The sequence below is a fragment of the Amblyomma mixtum genome, chromosome 3 (assembly GCF_055824585.1).
Source record: "Amblyomma mixtum isolate Tamu chromosome 3, ASM5582458v1, whole genome shotgun sequence".
Lineage (NCBI taxonomy): Eukaryota > Metazoa > Arthropoda > Arachnida > Ixodida > Ixodidae > Amblyomma > Amblyomma mixtum.
The window spans coordinates 390620281-390637897 of NC_143014.1; the positions used below are offsets into that span (position 1 = coordinate 390620281).

A 17617-nucleotide genomic window follows, 5' to 3' on the forward strand; every position below is an offset into this window, starting at 1 on the left:
CGCACTGAAGCCACCGAAAACTCTCTGCTGCTTTGTGCAACACGTTATAGCTGTATGAACTGTCCTTGAGGACTTTTTTTGCACTAACGGAAGTTTTGAACCGCGGCTGGTCCTCGTAGTTTAAATTATTATTCTTATACGCGGGCTTTTACCTGCATGTTAAGTGGAAAAGTTTACGAAGTTCACGCATTTACTTTCATTCAATTCTAGCTGTGAACTCAAACGAATGCCGCAAAAAGGAAGTTACCTTCACGCTGAACTTTCACATGCAAGGCAAACCATGTTCTCAATTGCCAATGGCGACACTGAGGCGAATGCTGTTAATCCTGATGGGAATCGTCATACGTCAGATGATGTTGGTACAGCAAAAGAACAGGATCGGCATTTCCACCAAATTTCACTGGTTGATTTGTTTATTTATTTGTTCATTTATTTATTTATCTGCTCATACTGCAGCCTTGATAAGGCTATCACAGGAGCGGGCAGGGAGAGAAAAAAGTGTCATCAAAAATACAAACATGTAAAAAACAAATAAAATAAAGAATGCTACTGACAAGCGATAACCGCCAAAAACTCTTCCATGGGCAGTGTGCGGACGTTTCCAGGCAGCAAATTTCAGGGCTCAATGGCGAGTGGAAAGTAGCTGTGTTCGAACGCCTCAGTGCGACAAAAGTAGAGTAAAGTTCAAGCTATTGAAACTTTTAGTGTTGGAATGTTTGTTAAAGTTCAAATAATTGTTTAGTGAAGGAAGGCGCTGAGAATGAACCAGTGCGTGCAAAAATTTCAAACATTCTAGGCGGCGGCGAGATGATAGTGCTGTGATACCTGAGGCTGTATATAGAAAGAAGGGGGAAAATCTCAGTCGCAGTTGTGAAAGAGTGATTCGTTTTGAACTGATTGTAATTTTTTAATATTGGATTTCTTACAAGGATTCCATATGACACAGCCGTAATCAAGAATGGGGCGGATAAGTGTTTTATATGTCAGCAGTTTGGTATCCTTTCCAGCCTTACGCAATGTACCATCAAGGTACCCGAGACGTTTAAATGTTATATATCACAACAAAGTGCTTCCACCATGACATGTCATGAGGAAAATGACGACTGATGTATTTAAATGCATTTACCCTTTCTAAACCGTGAAAAATTGTAACTGAAAAGTGAAGGAGATGGACGTCTAGAAAAGGACATGGAAACCGTTTTAGATAAATTAATTTTCATTTGCAATTCTTTGCACCAGCTACCAAATTAGGCAAACGAATCGTTAAGCAATTGATGGCGAACTTGTGTGTTAACGCTATGATGCAGGATACAATCATCAGTATAACAACGAATTTTAACGGATACGCAACGTGGCAGATCATTAATATATATCATGAAAAGAAGGGGGCCTAAAACACAACCTTGTGGAACGCCGGATGAAACACTAACCAAAGGGAGGGGGGGGGGGGGGGGAAACTAGATGAGTTGAAGTGTAAAGACAGCGAACACTGGGTGAGGAAGCCGGCTGAATATCCAATCAACCAGGAAATAATTATTTAGAATAGAGTCGAGTTTGTGGAGGAGTTCTGGGCATGGAACGGTGTCGAAAATTTTTTACAAGTCAACCAAAATGCCGTCAACCTTCGCACATCAAGTCTAATGACTGCCAAAAGTTGTGCGTAAATTCAATTAGCTGCGCAGTACTGCTCAATCCTCGACTTAAGCCATGCTGGCAATTGTTTGGGACATTGCGTCTTTCAAGAAATTCCAGGATGTGTTTAAAAATTGTATGTTCGAGTAACTTACATGAATGGGCAATTAAGGAAATAGGCCTTTAGTTCTGCAGTAGTTAGTGATAACGGATTTGTACAACGTTAAAAGAGTAGAAAACTGAGCTAGTTGGTTCATAATTCTTGGTGGGTACAGCCGAAATAACAAGACGCAGACACAGAAAGGAACACGTAGAACGTAGACGAAGCTGACTGTCAACTAAAATTTTATTGGAAAACCCGCGCTTTTTGTTTCCTTGTCAAAAAGATCTTGCTTTTATCTCCCGTGGGGTTCGTTCAAGAAGGAAATTTCTTTTCTTGATAGAGAGATTGATGGTGTACTAACGCACCGCTGTCCTGTTTCCCGTATCGCCAATGCCTCCAGGATCTCACGTGTCACTTGGTCTGCAAACCTTTTCATGACTTGAACTTCATGCAACTTGGGCTCACACTTGCGCACTTTTTTTCCTTTTTTGTTTTCTTTACAATCTCTGCAATGCAGGGCTAGATTGCTGCTTGGGGCACCTGATAGCGATGATGCATGTTCCCTTATCCTATCATTAAGGCACCTTCCCGTCTGCCCTATATATTGTTTGCCACAAGCCAGAGGGATATTATAAACCACACCTTTGACACACTCGCTGAATCTTGTTCGGTGTGCGATCTGGCATTGCTGCTTTTTTTGCCTGTTGACTCGGGCACACAAGCTCATTGCCTTGTTCGGTGCAGAGCATACAACCCGGACCCCGTGCCTCTTGCCAATCTTCATGAGGTTGTGGGTCAATCCATGAACATACGGAACCACTGCTAATTTCTCCCTTTCATTGCCTTCTTCAAGTCCACCTTTCCTTGCTTGCACTCCTTTCACTTTCCGCAGCAAGCTTTCAGCTACGCTGCTGAGCATCGGAACGGGGTAATCCGCATGTTTTAGCCTATCAATCTGCCGCCGAAAACTTGTCTCCATCTGATGATCACACGATTTCTTCAGAGCTGACAAGAGAGCAGCACTCGATATTGCCCTTTTCACGGTCTTTGAATGGCTTGATGAAAAAGGGAGAAACTGTTTCTTCGCCCTAGGCTCGTACCTCCAACATAAGTGTCCGGGTTGGAATTCAAGGCGTAAGTCCAGGAATTGCAGCGAATCCTTGGCTGGAAGCTCGTGGGTGAATTTCAACTCTGGGCAGGTTTTGCGAAAGGTCTCCAGTACGCTATCCTTGAGTCGCTCAAAGTCCGTTGAATCCTCTGTTCTGCACAGAACCAAGAAATCATCCACATAACGAAAAATCCGTGTGACGCGATTTTCTTTCACAGATTCTTGTATTCTCTTGTCGCATGCGGCCAGGTACAGGTCACTGAGTAGTGGTGCTACCTTAGAGCCGATGCTGACGCCTCTTTTTTGGACGAACAAGGAATCCTCATGAGCGACGATCGTAGAGCCAAGATAGGCGCGCAGCAGCTCTAGGAACCCTTCCACCGACACTCCGGCCGAGTTTTGAAAAGAAACGACTCCCTGCTCTTCAATGGTTTCTCTAAGTATGGTCATCAGTTTCTTGTGCGGAATTGAATAATACATTTCTTCGATGTCAATCGAGAACCCGTACATTTCGGTCGTTTTGAACTCTTTTATCTCAGACGTTACTTCTTCCGACTTCCAGATTCTAAAAGGATCTTCTACCCTTAACAGGGAAAGTTGCTTGAACAGGTGCTCTGACACCAACTTCTGCCACGTGTCTGCTTCTGAAACGATGGCGCGGAAGGGGGTACCAATTTTGTGTGTTTTTGCGTTGAAAAACACCGACAAGGTGCAAATCTTGGTAGATTCTACCTTGGTATACAAACGGCTCATATTATTCTGTTCAAGAAGCACCTTGACTCTTCTTTTAGCTTCCTTCAGTTCTTTCTTCTCGACCTTGCGGAAATTTTTGTTGATGGCTTCTAATGCTCTTGTGTTGTAGCTGCCGGAATCGAGCACTACAAAGCCGCCCTCTTTATCTGAAAGACATAACTTTAAGTTATTCTCCTTAAGCTCCTTTACAGTCTTTTCAAAACTATGCTTACAATGTCCGCGTTCCTTTGAACGGGCCAAGACGTCAACACCTTCAGCCACAACCCGGCTAACGTCCTCTTCATTCGCTCTTGTTGCGACACGTCTTATAATGGCGAGCTTCTCTGCGGCGTGAAGTTTTGGGGGTAAGGCAAATTTTGGACCAAGTTCCAGTACTTCTTTTGAAGGACGTGAAAGCTGCACAGCTCCTATTGTAACTACTGGGTTCTTGCTTGTCGTAGCATGCTTCTTCCGGCCTTGCATACATATTTTCAAACTCGGTACGAACCAAACATTCCACATGTGCTCCGTGCTAAACCTAGCGTTGGCCAAATGAAAACGATGAGATTTTTCATCACAACACCTCACCTTGAGGAAGCCGGTGAATAAGCGGATTTGTCGCCACAACTCAGCTCTGATGATCTTCATAACTCTCCTTGCGTGTCCTTCGGAGGGCGAAAATTCTCCAAATACTGGCTTCAAGTCTTCACACAGTAAGTTCTTCTTGATGCAACGTGAATAGAACCGGGCACGACAGGTGAAGAAAGCGATGTGATGGCACAATTGTTGCGGATCCAAAAGATGCGGGTAACATAAAGAAACGCTCAAAGTGCTAGAAATGAACGTTAAAAGAGTAGAAAACTGAGCTAGTTGGTTCATAATTCTTGGTGGGTACAGCCGAAATAACAAGACGCAGACACAGAAAGGAACACGTAGAACGTAGACGAAGCTGACTGTCAACTAAAATTTTATTGGAAAACCCGCGCTTTTTGTTTCCTTGTCAAAAAGATCTTGCTTTTATCTCCCGTGGGGTTCGTTCAAGAAGGAAATTTCTTTTCTTGATAGAGAGATTGATGGTGTACTAACGCACCGCTGTCCTGTTTCCCGTATCGCCAATGCCTCCAGGATCTCACGTGTCACTTGGTCTGCAAACCTTTTCATGACTTGAACTTCATGCAACTTGGGCTCACACTTGCGCACTTTTTTTCCTTTTTTGTTTTCTTTACAATCTCTGCAATGCAGGGCTAGATTGCTGCTTGGGGCACCTGATAGCGATGATGCATGTTCCCTTATCCTATCATTAAGGCACCTTCCCGTCTGCCCTATATATTGTTTGCCACAAGCCAGAGGGATATTATAAACCACACCTTTGACACACTCGCTGAATCTTGTTCGGTGTGCGATCTGGCATTGCTGCTTTTTTTGCCTGTTGACTCGGGCACACAAGCTCATTGCCTTGTTCGGTGCAGAGCATACAACCCGGACCCCGTGCCTCTTGCCAATCTTCATGAGGTTGTGGGTCAATCCATGAACATACGGAACCACTGCTAATTTCTCCCTTTCATTGCCTTCTTCAAGTCCACCTTTCCTTGCTTGCACTCCTTTCACTTTCCGCAGCAAGCTTTCAGCTACGCTGCTGAGCATCGGAACGGGGTAATCCGCATGTTTTAGCCTATCAATCTGCCGCCGAAAACTTGTCTCCATCTGATGATCACACGATTTCTTCAGAGCTGACAAGAGAGCAGCACTCGATATTGCCCTTTTCACGGTCTTTGAATGGCTTGATGAAAAAGGGAGAAACTGTTTCTTCGCCCTAGGCTCGTACCTCCAACATAAGTGTCCGGGTTGGAATTCAAGGCGTAAGTCCAGGAATTGCAGCGAATCCTTGGCTGGAAGCTCGTGGGTGAATTTAGAATCTGGAAGTCGGAAGAAGTAACGTCTGAGATAAAAGAGTTCAAAACGACCGAAATGTACGGGTTCTCGATTGACATCGAAGAAATGTATTATTCAATTCCGCACAAGAAACTGATGACCATACTTAGAGAAACCATTGAAGAGCAGGGAGTCGTTTCTTTTCAAAACTCGGCCGGAGTGTCGGTGGAAGGGTTCCTAGAGCTGCTGCGCGCCTATCTTGGCTCTACGATCGTCGCTCATGAGGATTCCTTGTTCGTCCAAAAAAGAGGCGTCAGCATCGGCTCTAAGGTAGCACCACTACTCAGTGACCTGTACCTGGCCGCATGCGACAAGAGAATACAAGAATCTGTGAAAGAAAATCGCGTCACACGGATTTTTCGTTATGTGGATGATTTCTTGGTTCTGTGCAGAACAGAGGATTCAACGGACTTTGAGCGACTCAAGGATAGCGTACTGGAGACCTTTCGCAAAACCTGCCCAGAGTTGAAATTCACCCACGAGCTTCCAGCCAAGGATTCGCTGCAATTCCTGGACTTACGCCTTGAATTCCAACCCGGACACTTATGTTGGAGGTACGAGCCTAGGGCGAAGAAACAGTTTCTCCCTTTTTCATCAAGCCATTCAAAGACCGTGAAAAGGGCAATATCGAGTGCTGCTCTCTTGTCAGCTCTGAAGAAATCGTGTGATCATCAGATGGAGACAAGTTTTCGGCGGCAGATTGATAGGCTAAAACATGCGGATTACCCCGTTCCGATGCTCAGCAGCGTAGCTGAAAGCTTGCTGCGGAAAGTGAAAGGAGTGCAAGCAAGGAAAGGTGGACTTGAAGAAGGCAATGAAAGGGAGAAATTAGCAGTGGTTCCGTATGTTCATGGATTGACCCACAACCTCATGAAGATTGGCAAGAGGCACGGGGTCCGGGTTGTATGCTCTGCACCGAACAAGGCAATGAGCTTGTGTGCCCGAGTCAACAGGCAAAAAAAGCAGCAATGCCAGATCGCACACTGAACAAGATTCAGCGAGTGTGTCAAAGGTGTGGTTTATAATATCCCTCTGGCTTGTGGCAAACAATATATAGGGCAGACGGGAAGGTGCCTTAATGATAGGATAAGGGAACATGCATCATCGCTATCAGGTGCCCCAAGCAGCAATCTAGCCCTGCATTGCAGAGATTGTAAAGAAAACAAAAAAGGAAAAAAAGTGCGCAAGTGTGAGCCCAAGTTGCATGAAGTTCAAGTCATGAAAAGGTTTGCAGACCAAGTGACACGTGAGATCCTGGAGGCATTGGCGATACGGGAAACAGGACAGCGGTGCGTTAGTACACCATCAATCTCTCTATCAAGAAAAGAAATTTCCTTCTTGAACGAACCCCACGGGAGATAAAAGCAAGATCTTTTTGACAAGGAAACAAAAAGCGCGGGTTTTCCAATAAAATTTTAGTTGACAGTCAGCTTCGTCTACGTTCTACGTGTTCCTTTCTGTGTCTGCGTCTTGTTATTTCGGCTGTACCAACCAAGAATTATGAACCAACTAGCTCAGTTTTCTACTCTTTTAACGTTCATTTCTAGCACTTTGAGCGTTTCTTTATGTTACCCGCATCTTTTGGATCCGCAACAATTGTGCCATCACATCGCTTTCTTCACCTGTCGTGCCCGGTTCTATTCACGTTGCATCAAGAAGAACTTACTGTGTGAAGACTTGAAGCCAGTATTTGGAGAATTTTCGCCCTCCGAAGGACACGCAAGGAGAGTTATGAAGATCATCAGAGCTGAGTTGTGGCGACAAATCCGCTTATTCACCGGCTTCCTCAAGGTGAGGTGTTGTGATGAAAAATCTCATCGTTTTCATTTGGCCAACGCTAGGTTTAGCACGGAGCACATGTGGAATGTTTGGTTCGTACCGAGTTTGAAAATATGTATGCAAGGCCGGAAGAAGCATGCTACGACAAGCAAGAACCCAGTAGTTACAACAGGAGCTGTGCAGCTTTCACGTCCTTCAAAAGAAGTACTGGAACTTGGTCCAAAATTTGCCTTACCCCCAAAACTTCACGCCGCAGAGAAGCTCGCCATTATAAGACGTGTCGCAACAAGAGCGAATGAAGAGGACGTTAGCCGGGTTGTGGCTGAAGGTGTTGACGTCTTGGCCCGTTCAAAGGAACGCGGACATTGTAAGCATAGTTTTGAAAAGACTGTAAAGGAGCTTAAGGAGAATAACTTAAAGTTATGTCTTTCAGATAAAGAGGGCGGCTTTGTAGTGCTCGATTCCGGCAGCTACAACACAAGAGCATTAGAAGCCATCAACAAAAATTTCCGCAAGGTCGAGAAGAAAGAACTGAAGGAAGCTAAAAGAAGAGTCAAGGTGCTTCTTGAACAGAATAATATGAGCCGTTTGTATACCAAGGTAGAATCTACCAAGATTTGCACCTTGTCGGTGTTTTTCAACGCAAAAACACACAAAATTGGTACCCCCTTCCGCGCCATCGTTTCAGAAGCAGACACGTGGCAGAAGTTGGTGTCAGAGCACCTGTTCAAGCAACTTTCCCTGTTAAGGGTAGAAGATCCTTTTAGAATCTGGAAGTCGGAAGAAGTAACGTCTGAGATAAAAGAGTTCAAAACGACCGAAATGTACGGGTTCTCGATTGACATCGAAGAAATGTATTATTCAATTCCGCACAAGAAACTGATGACCATACTTAGAGAAACCATTGAAGAGCAGGGAGTCGTTTCTTTTCAAAACTCGGCCGGAGTGTCGGTGGAAGGGTTCCTAGAGCTGCTGCGCGCCTATCTTGGCTCTACGATCGTCGCTCATGAGGATTCCTTGTTCGTCCAAAAAAGAGGCGTCAGCATCGGCTCTAAGGTAGCACCACTACTCAGTGACCTGTACCTGGCCGCATGCGACAAGAGAATACAAGAATCTGTGAAAGAAAATCGCGTCACACGGATTTTTCGTTATGTGGATGATTTCTTGGTTCTGTGCAGAACAGAGGATTCAACGGACTTTGAGCGACTCAAGGATAGCGTACTGGAGACCTTTCGCAAAACCTGCCCAGAGTTGAAATTCACCCACGAGCTTCCAGCCAAGGATTCGCTGCAATTCCTGGACTTACGCCTTGAATTCCAACCCGGACACTTATGTTGGAGGTACGAGCCTAGGGCGAAGAAACAGTTTCTCCCTTTTTCATCAAGCCATTCAAAGACCGTGAAAAGGGCAATATCGAGTGCTGCTCTCTTGTCAGCTCTGAAGAAATCGTGTGATCATCAGATGGAGACAAGTTTTCGGCGGCAGATTGATAGGCTAAAACATGCGGATTACCCCGTTCCGATGCTCAGCAGCGTAGCTGAAAGCTTGCTGCGGAAAGTGAAAGGAGTGCAAGCAAGGAAAGGTGGACTTGAAGAAGGCAATGAAAGGGAGAAATTAGCAGTGGTTCCGTATGTTCATGGATTGACCCACAACCTCATGAAGATTGGCAAGAGGCACGGGGTCCGGGTTGTATGCTCTGCACCGAACAAGGCAATGAGCTTGTGTGCCCGAGTCAACAGGCAAAAAAAGCAGCAATGCCAGATCGCACACCGAACAAGATTCAGCGAGTGTGTCAAAGGTGTGGTTTATAATATCCCTCTGGCTTGTGGCAAACAATATATAGGGCAGACGGGAAGGTGCCTTAATGATAGGATAAGGGAACATGCATCATCGCTATCAGGTGCCCCAAGCAGCAATCTAGCCCTGCATTGCAGAGATTGTAAAGAAAACAAAAAAGGAAAAAAAGTGCGCAAGTGTGAGCCCAAGTTGCATGAAGTTCAAGTCATGAAAAGGTTTGCAGACCAAGTGACACGTGAGATCCTGGAGGCATTGGCGATACGGGAAACAGGACAGCGGTGCGTTAGTACACCATCAATCTCTCTATCAAGAAAAGAAATTTCCTTCTTGAACGAACCCCACGGGAGATAAAAGCAAGATCTTTTTGACAAGGAAACAAAAAGCGCGGGTTTTCCAATAAAATTTTAGTTGACAGTCAGCTTCGTCTACGTTCTACGTGTTCCTTTCTGTGTCTGCGTCTTGTTATTTCGGCTGTACCCACCAAGAATTGTACAACGTAATTACCTTTTCAAGCTTCCAAGAGTGGGGAACAGTGCTGGTGGATAACGATTAACAGAAGACTGCGGTGAGGTATCTGCTTGTCCAAAGTGAGTAGCAAAAAAGCAATGAGTTGGGTATGTCACCTGACCTGCAGCTCTTCTTGATATTTAATTGGAGGATCATGTTCAGAACACCTGCGCAAGAGACGACGACATCTTCAACTAGAGGATGCGAGGCACAACTTATAAGAGGAACTGTGGAGCTATCCACTGGGAACCCGGAGTGAAAATAGGCATTGAAAGCAGTAAAATTGTCAGTGAATCTGAAACAGTTGCATCATTAACTACAAATGCATTGATAGTGCTGTTGCTGGACAGTATCAATATCCAGAATTTGCGAATGTTTGATTTCATCAGTTTCGGCAAATTCACAGAACAGCAAAAATCATTGGCAGACGTCAACTTCAGGCGAAGTTCCTGTGTGACATCATTAAACTAGGCGATTTTAACGGGATTTCAATCTCAAAACACGACGCGATAGCGGCAGTAATTCTCATGTCATCCACGGTAAATCTCTTGTGGCACACACTGGTACCAGAAGCGGTGCGGCCCCGTTTATTCTTTTTGATGCCGTTCCGTGGACGAAGGCGGTTTGTGCAAGCCTCGAAGAGCTGAAGATGACGGCTGCCGTTCGAGCCGGGCCACTAACCTGTTCCGTTCGGCTCGCGCGCAAGGTTCTGCGTCCTTTTCGCGCGTGCCACTACAGGGCGCTACAAGGTGGCGCTACACTCTATTTTTCTTTTTTGTTTTGAGGGGAACAAAGCGCGTAATACATGTTTTAAAAATCCTTTCAAAAAACCCCACAGCAGCATCAATGTCATTGCTGAAAGATAACTTCATATTTTTCAAATCAATCACTTAAGAGTACAAACTACCATGATTACATTTCGCAGAAACAGTACGAGCTTGTTTCTAGGAGCATTGGAGGAGAAAAAGACAGCTGACCCGGTCCTGTTCTCGTCCGACGCCAAGCACGGTCCGCTGCCACCGCGGATGTGAGCCACCTTCTTTGGAGGGTGCAAAGAGACCGGAGAGCACTCACCTGTCGATGCTCATGGCTGCCATTGTGAAGGCCGATGACGCCACTGTAAGGTTGGCCATAAAGTTGTTGAAGACGCAGTACGCTTCGCCGAAGGCCCAGTGGCTCTCGAGCATGTAGACCAGGTTGAAGACCGCGTTGAACGTGGCCGTCATGGCGTCGGCCAGTGACAGGTTAAGCAGGAAGTAGTTTGTGACTGTGCGCATCGTCCGGTGCGCCAGCACAATCCAGACGACCGCTGCGTTGCCCAGCACGGCCGCACCGACCATGAACCCGAAGAGGCAGGCGTAACCCAGCTGCGACCACCAGGGGAGCACCCACTGCCTCTCACTGCGCACGTCGATCACTGACGGTGCCGTGGGCGACGACGTACGGCTCAGTGCGTCCAAAGCCACGCTCAGCAGGGAGACATTGTCCGCCTCATCCCAGGAGCTACGAACCACTGGGCCCTGACTGCTGGCTGCTTCCGACATCGTGGGACGTCAGCAAGCACAGTCCGATGCAAGCACGTAGTCCTGGATGGCTGTTCGCTGTGCCCTATCCGATAGCTTCTTTGGCTGTGCGCATACTGCAGTTTCTATCTTTCGACTGGCATTATCTTTTCCACGTATTCCCAGTATCTAACATCTAGCATTGTTTGTTTTGTTTTTTCAATATGGATGTTGGCGAGTGCGCGCCAATTTTTGCCCAGTGTTTGGCGCCGTCCGGAGCCAGGGATAAGCGATGCGTGCGCTAGTGTTCAAACGCAGAAGCGGTGTACGCGTAGTGCCGCTGGCAAGCTGTTCCCATCTGTTAGAAACGAATGGCCGTAGTGTTCGCTGCAACAGTAAGTATCCCGTATTTTTCAGCGCTGAACAGCGCAGCAGATTTCCGTACTTTAGCTTTATATTAAATGCATGCTTTCACTGCGAAAGGTTGCGACTAAAGACTGTTACTCGTTTTCGAGAAAACGTCTTCTAAGTGTTTTGCTTACTTTCGCCCGTTTAAGCTACCGAAAAAAGCGATTCAGAGCGCAGTTTATAAGCTGCAGCGATGGCCTCCGTCGGTTCTCTATTACCGTGTGAAAATTTCCGACGCTACCCACAGCACTCAGTTTATTTTTCAAAGTGCAAGGCTATGGGATGCCGCCGTGAATTTTTTAACTATGCAAATATATAGCGCAAAACAACTGAAAAGCAGTGCCTATAGGTACTTAATGAAAAACATTATGTCGGAGCCAGCTAGTAGCCGGTACCGCTAGAAAGAAGGTTTACTATTTGTTCTTCTCAAATTTTGAACGTCTTTGCTCAGGAAAAGCTGCAGAATCTACTAAATCATAGAAGTTTAAAAAAAAACACTTTCACTGCTAAGACTTCTCAGCCAATAATGTTATATCAAATAATCAATACAGGTCTATAATTACGCTAAAAGACGCGAGAGGCAGTATAAATATTATGCAATTGCTAGAGACAGTGGTCGCCGTTCATACAAGTAGTCAGTGCGAACTGCGATGCTTGCGAAGTTCTACCTCAAGAAAATGCGCTGATGGCGAATAAATTTGCAAAAAAACTGCAGAGCCTTGCACTTATCAGCCGTCATGCATCTCAAGATTCCGGCAGAAAAAAATCTGTAAGTTACTTAGCGAAAACAATTTCACAGCACAGCCGAAAACTTCGAGCGTTTTTGTGCGGTGTGTAGCTCCTGCGGCAGTAACGGCTGTTTCAGTGGGACCAAGCTATCAATGTTCTTTCCTCAAGAGCGCTTGAAACAGGCACAGCCTAGGTCGTCACTTTTGAAGCAACACACGCAGCAAAGTTAGTACTCACTTGTTGCTTCTAAACTGTGAAATTCAGAACAGTTTTCGGCCGGGAAGAAAACTTTCGGGGCAGTAAACGCGAGGAATTCCTGGCGAAACGTTCTCTTCTTAGAAACGTGGCAATCGTCGCTGCGATGCAGGACGCAATGCCGATTTCATCGAGGCAGTAATTCACAATTATTCCGCGCAGGTGACGTTTCGCGGAAAACTTTCGCTCGTCACATCGGCGCGCACCACGTGACACCAGACTCACGCTCTTGAACGAGGAGCCGGCACGCGGCGCGAGTTCCGGTTGCTTGGAGGAAATAGTTTCTGCACGGTGCAGCCACCTGTTGATGCGCAGCCACACGAGCGACGAGTTTTCACGAGGTTTCGCCGCAGGCCTGACTTTCAGCGCAATTCCGCCGCGGGGTGATTTTTTTCCGCCCACAAGAAGCCAGTTAAGCGAGGCGACTCGGCGCACACGAGCTCCCGCGCCAGTGGTGGGGTCGAGAACTGTCCGGCGCAGGAGCAGCCCGGCGACTGGCTCGCGCCGACGGCCCGCTCGAGGTATTCAATCGATCTCTCCGGAGGCGCTCAGAACTTGCCCTCCCCCTCTCTGCTTATCGAGCGTCCAGAGATAGGGAAAAGGAGCGCCTCTTACGCATCCGGCCCCGTGAGACTGACAGAGACGTCTCTATTTCCTGTTTTCTCACCCCGCAGTTGGTAGTTACGTTTTCGTCTTTTCTCATTTATTTTATTTTTGGATGGCGCACTTTGAAAGATGCGCTTCTTTTTTGCAGCTATCTTGAGAAGACAAAATTAAACCCTTTTATCTCACTGCGCACTTCGAGCGAAGCACCGCATGGGAATTCTTTACTGGAAGAAAAAAACTTTAACAAGCTGCGAAGGCCTTTCACTAGCCAAAATGGTATTTATTGCTATTGTAAAAAAATATCAGATGTTTTCCTCCAGTCTCTGCTCGTAATAAAATTTAACTTCATACAAATATAAACTCAGTAAAAAGAAACACGCAATAAAATTAAAGCAATCAGGGCCACAACACCGAACTGAAGCTGTACCCACGTTCAGGACTGTTCAAGAATATAGTCCGCTCTTGAAGCTTTTTTATTTTTGGTTGGTTGGTTTATGGGGTTTAACGTCCCAAAGCGACTAAGGCTATGAGAGACGCCGTAGTGGAGGGCTCCGGAAATTTCGACCACCTTTTTTATTTTTAAACAGAGAGCTAGTCACAAGACAAAATTAAAAGCGCAAAAAAATTAGGAGCCTTCGACTTGTTTAACAGAGTAAAACAATAAAAGGTCGCTTTTGTTTACTGCTGCCATTGGTTTGCTGAGTACCACCACCTGCGAGCTTTGGAATCTTGCTTTTAACTGTTGCTGTTTTTTTTTCACTGTGTCCTCGTCCTCCTGTTTATTGTCATCATCAGTCTGACTACACGCACTGCAGGACAAAGGCCTCTTCTATATGTCTCCAATGAACCTTGTCCTGTGTCAAGCTGCGTCCTACTACAGGATATAGCATAGTAATGTAAATGAGGCACCTCCGGTGTACACTATGTACACAAAGGCTGCTACATAAGTAAAGAGGTGCTTGTGCGTAGGCAAACAGCTAAGCCGTGAAGGCCCGAAGTGAACACAAGAAAGAGAATGAAAAGGAGCAAAAGCTGTGAGAAAATTTCTAAAATGTGAATATTCAGCAGATAAGAACAGCATCATTAAAGCAACTTGTACCAACATTAAACAAATAAGCAAGCATGTAAAAGATTTTGCATGCTGTGATATCAATATGCCGCCTGCCTATGTGTATCCAGTAGGCAAAATGCAAATAAAGAAAGACAAAACGACCGAAAAGTTGGTAAAATGCCAACTCTCAGAAAAGGAAATAAATATTAGACATTAGCCGATTTGCTTCTTAACTATAAATTCGATAAATATCAAAACGAACCAGAAAAAGAAACCAGTTCTTCAGAGCTTCCGTAGACTTTCTTAAACAGTTAATGTTCAGGAGTTCGCTAGGAATACAGTTTAATATGAATCGTACGTATTTTCTTTTGCGATATTTACTAAACATTCCGAGTATGCGATATTTGTCAGTACATTTTAATGCTTTCCCCATTGTTATCATCGTTCTGCATACCCTGTTGCAAGTTCTTGATGTAAAAATAGTGGAAGGCTGTAAGCTCCGTGCACTTAGCATCTCGGTTTGATCTGTTTCTGCCGCGCAAAAGGTTACCGTAGGCTGTTTCTTGCAATTCTGCGCAGGAATTAATGTATTTTTTCCAGCCTGCTTAAAGCAGCACTGCTATACACAGTAACACCATGCCCAATACACTTTCGCCTAACCACTGTTAATCCGTATACCTCGCATTCTGACACTACAACCAAGCCAAAGCTTATGAATATTGTAAATATGTGTTGATAGTGTACCAAGCTGTTTACAGAATTGCGCAATGTGTTCTTAACAGTGCCAAGCCTCGTATATGTCTAAGTCTGTGTATTTCATAGTGGGTAGTTTAGGAGGAGGGGGGGGGGGCGAAGAAAACTATTTTCGGCACTTATGCGTCATTTGTACCCAAATACTGCAGAGATATGTAACTTTTTATACTGATTTCTAAACTGCATTTTCTTTTAATATAGTTCATATAGATCTTGCGAACATTACAATTTACATCCTCGTACAGTCAACTGCGGGGGCGTTAAATAATTAAGATCAAAGCTCACAAGTTCTTGTTTCAGCGTGTTCGAACCTCCCTGTGAAGTCTGATAAACTGTTTTTTATATTAGCATAAGAACATACCTTACAAAAATAATTTTCTGAACCTACTAAGCGTGTACACAGCAAAATCAAGAGGCTTATTGCAGTCCAGAAAGTCTCTAAATTCATGTCCAAAAAGCAGAACCCTCGTAACTGTCATTCGTTACGAAACACTTAAGGGATGAGTTATATAGCAATCGCAGGAAAAGTGAAAGCTGAGAAAATCCAGCTTAAAGTGTATTTTCTTGTTTGCCTTCTTTATCGCCTGTATGCATTTCGTTTTAGTCGGAGAAATACCGCATTGCAATCAACTGAACCTCTAATCTGATATTTCTTCTTCATAATGATACAGTCGAGCTCATTTATAACGGCTGCAGATATAACGAACGCTCGCTTATTACGAACGTTCGCGGTGCTACTATCAAAATATGCATTCGGGCAATGGCAATTCGTCTCAGATACGAGAAACATATTTGGCCGCAGAACTCGGCTATAGCGAACGAGGAGGCGTAGCAAACTGGGCCCCGAGCTTGGGAAACTCGCACTTCCAGCAAGCACACAGCGATCGAAGGGCGTCTCTCAGCCACTGCGACACCACCTGAGAAAGAAAAAAATTACGGAAAGGCGTAGGTCATTCGAATGCGAAAGTATTGGCTCATCATCAGCTTTGTTGCGGGGTTCATTACAGATTCCTTCCTTTCCAATAACACACCGACTTATTATCATACAGTCGTAAGGCGACTCATACACTAGATTCACCTATATTCGCCAAAAAGTAACGCCATTTTTTTTGCCTATTGGTTGCGTTCTCGCCTAGCAATCTGAAGGTCGTAGGTTCTATTCCCCGCACCTTCGCAAGAATTTAAATTTTTTCTTCTTTGCAGTTGGCGTCACTATCTTATGCTCTACTGCCGACGTCGTGCGAAAGCATAGTTATGCCACAGGAATTTCATGCCACGGACAGTGACAGACGGTGGACTGTGGCCTTTGTGCTGATGGCACATACAATGCTTACGAATCAATAAAAAGGCGGAATAAAAACCGGTCGCCTTTAAGGTGAATCACTGCCTGCATGTGTACCGGCCGATAAAGGCACCCGAAATGGAAGCAGAAGTGAAGCGATTTGAGAAGTTTTAATTCCTTGCCGCCCCCTCTGTGGTATGCGCCGCTTGCCCATTCGGCTTCCACTTACGCGCTACTACCATATATAGAGAGAGCTAGGTAGCAGACAGTGTATCTGATGCATTCTGCGCCCACATGCACTCCGCTGCTTTCGTCGCTGCATGCGCCCACGCACGACAGATGGCGGTGTCGAAAACAGACGTGAACAGACGCATGCCGATTTGTGGCAAAGCGTCAGAGATGTACGAGCTGGCCGGATGACGTGGAGAGTAACGTTCGCGCGGAGACAATATCGCAGAACCATGTCCTAACAGAGCCGTTGTACGCGAAGTAAGAACAATCACCAATACTAGGAATCTGATTAATGCGGCCGACCTGCCACCAGCTGCCGTGGACGCTTGAGCCACGACTACTTATACTTGATCCCTAAAGCAGATTTTTGAAGCAAGAGTATCGGCAAGAAGAACACGACAACCATGGAGAGCCTATAGGAAGCGCCGCGGTAGGTTCTGCTTTGAAGGAGTGGACACGAATGAAGCCGCTTTTACGAAATTAACGCCACTTTTTCGCGGACTTAGTAATTTTGGCTGTGCTACGGGGAGTCCACTCACTACGAATGTCGGATACAACGAATGCAATCCGCGTGGCCGTCAGGTTCGATCGCTGTACTAACACGGTGTTGTTCCGTCGTCAGAAACCCGTGAAACCCGCGGTGTACTGCAACCACTAGAAACGCGATTCGCTCACAATTTTCGACCGCCACACACCAACAATCGTCATTTTCTAAATTTACACCGCATATTTTGCTATAATTTTTCGCCACGAGATACACATAAACTCAAAGGTTGTGAAAACCTGAATTCGGGAATTAAATATTTTATCAAATTGCCCATTTCAGTTGTCGCATCCCCCCTCCCCTTAAAAGCACGCAATCACAGGTTTTGCGTTTAGCTTGTGAAGGCAGGTGTCAGATTTTAACGAGGTACGTTTGTGCGGGGTATTAGTTATGCAGGGGTGCGGGTTATTACGGTTATATTGTGCGGGTTATTAGGTTATGTAGTTATTATTCATTCAGATTGAAAGATTAGTGCAGTCCCTCTGAAACTCTTAAACGATAAGAACTAAAAGTCTCTCATCTGCATCCGCCGTTAAAATTGAAAACAAAACTGCAATGTATATATGTCATTTGTTTTCAAAGTAAACACAAGAGAAATAATGAAACAGCCGTGCGCTACACCTCGTTTTTTCATTCTTCTTTTTCTGGCAGTCTTAGCAATCTGAA

At 45.3% G+C, this 17617-nt stretch overlaps 1 protein-coding gene across 1 annotated transcript in view; it reads right to left on the reverse strand.

Moving 5' to 3' along the window:
• The window catches only part of LOC149357154 (tachykinin-like peptides receptor 86C), a 685354-nt gene extending 674173 nt beyond the window's left edge, over window positions 1-11181 (reverse strand). Inside the window, exon 1 of the mRNA XM_089577888.1 lies at window positions 10665-11181. Coding sequence (XP_089434014.1) covers window positions 10665-11134 — 470 coding nt within the window. The 5' untranslated portion in view covers window positions 11135-11181. The remainder of the gene's footprint in view (window positions 1-10664) is intronic.
• Between the last annotated feature and the right edge of the window lie 6436 nt (window positions 11182-17617).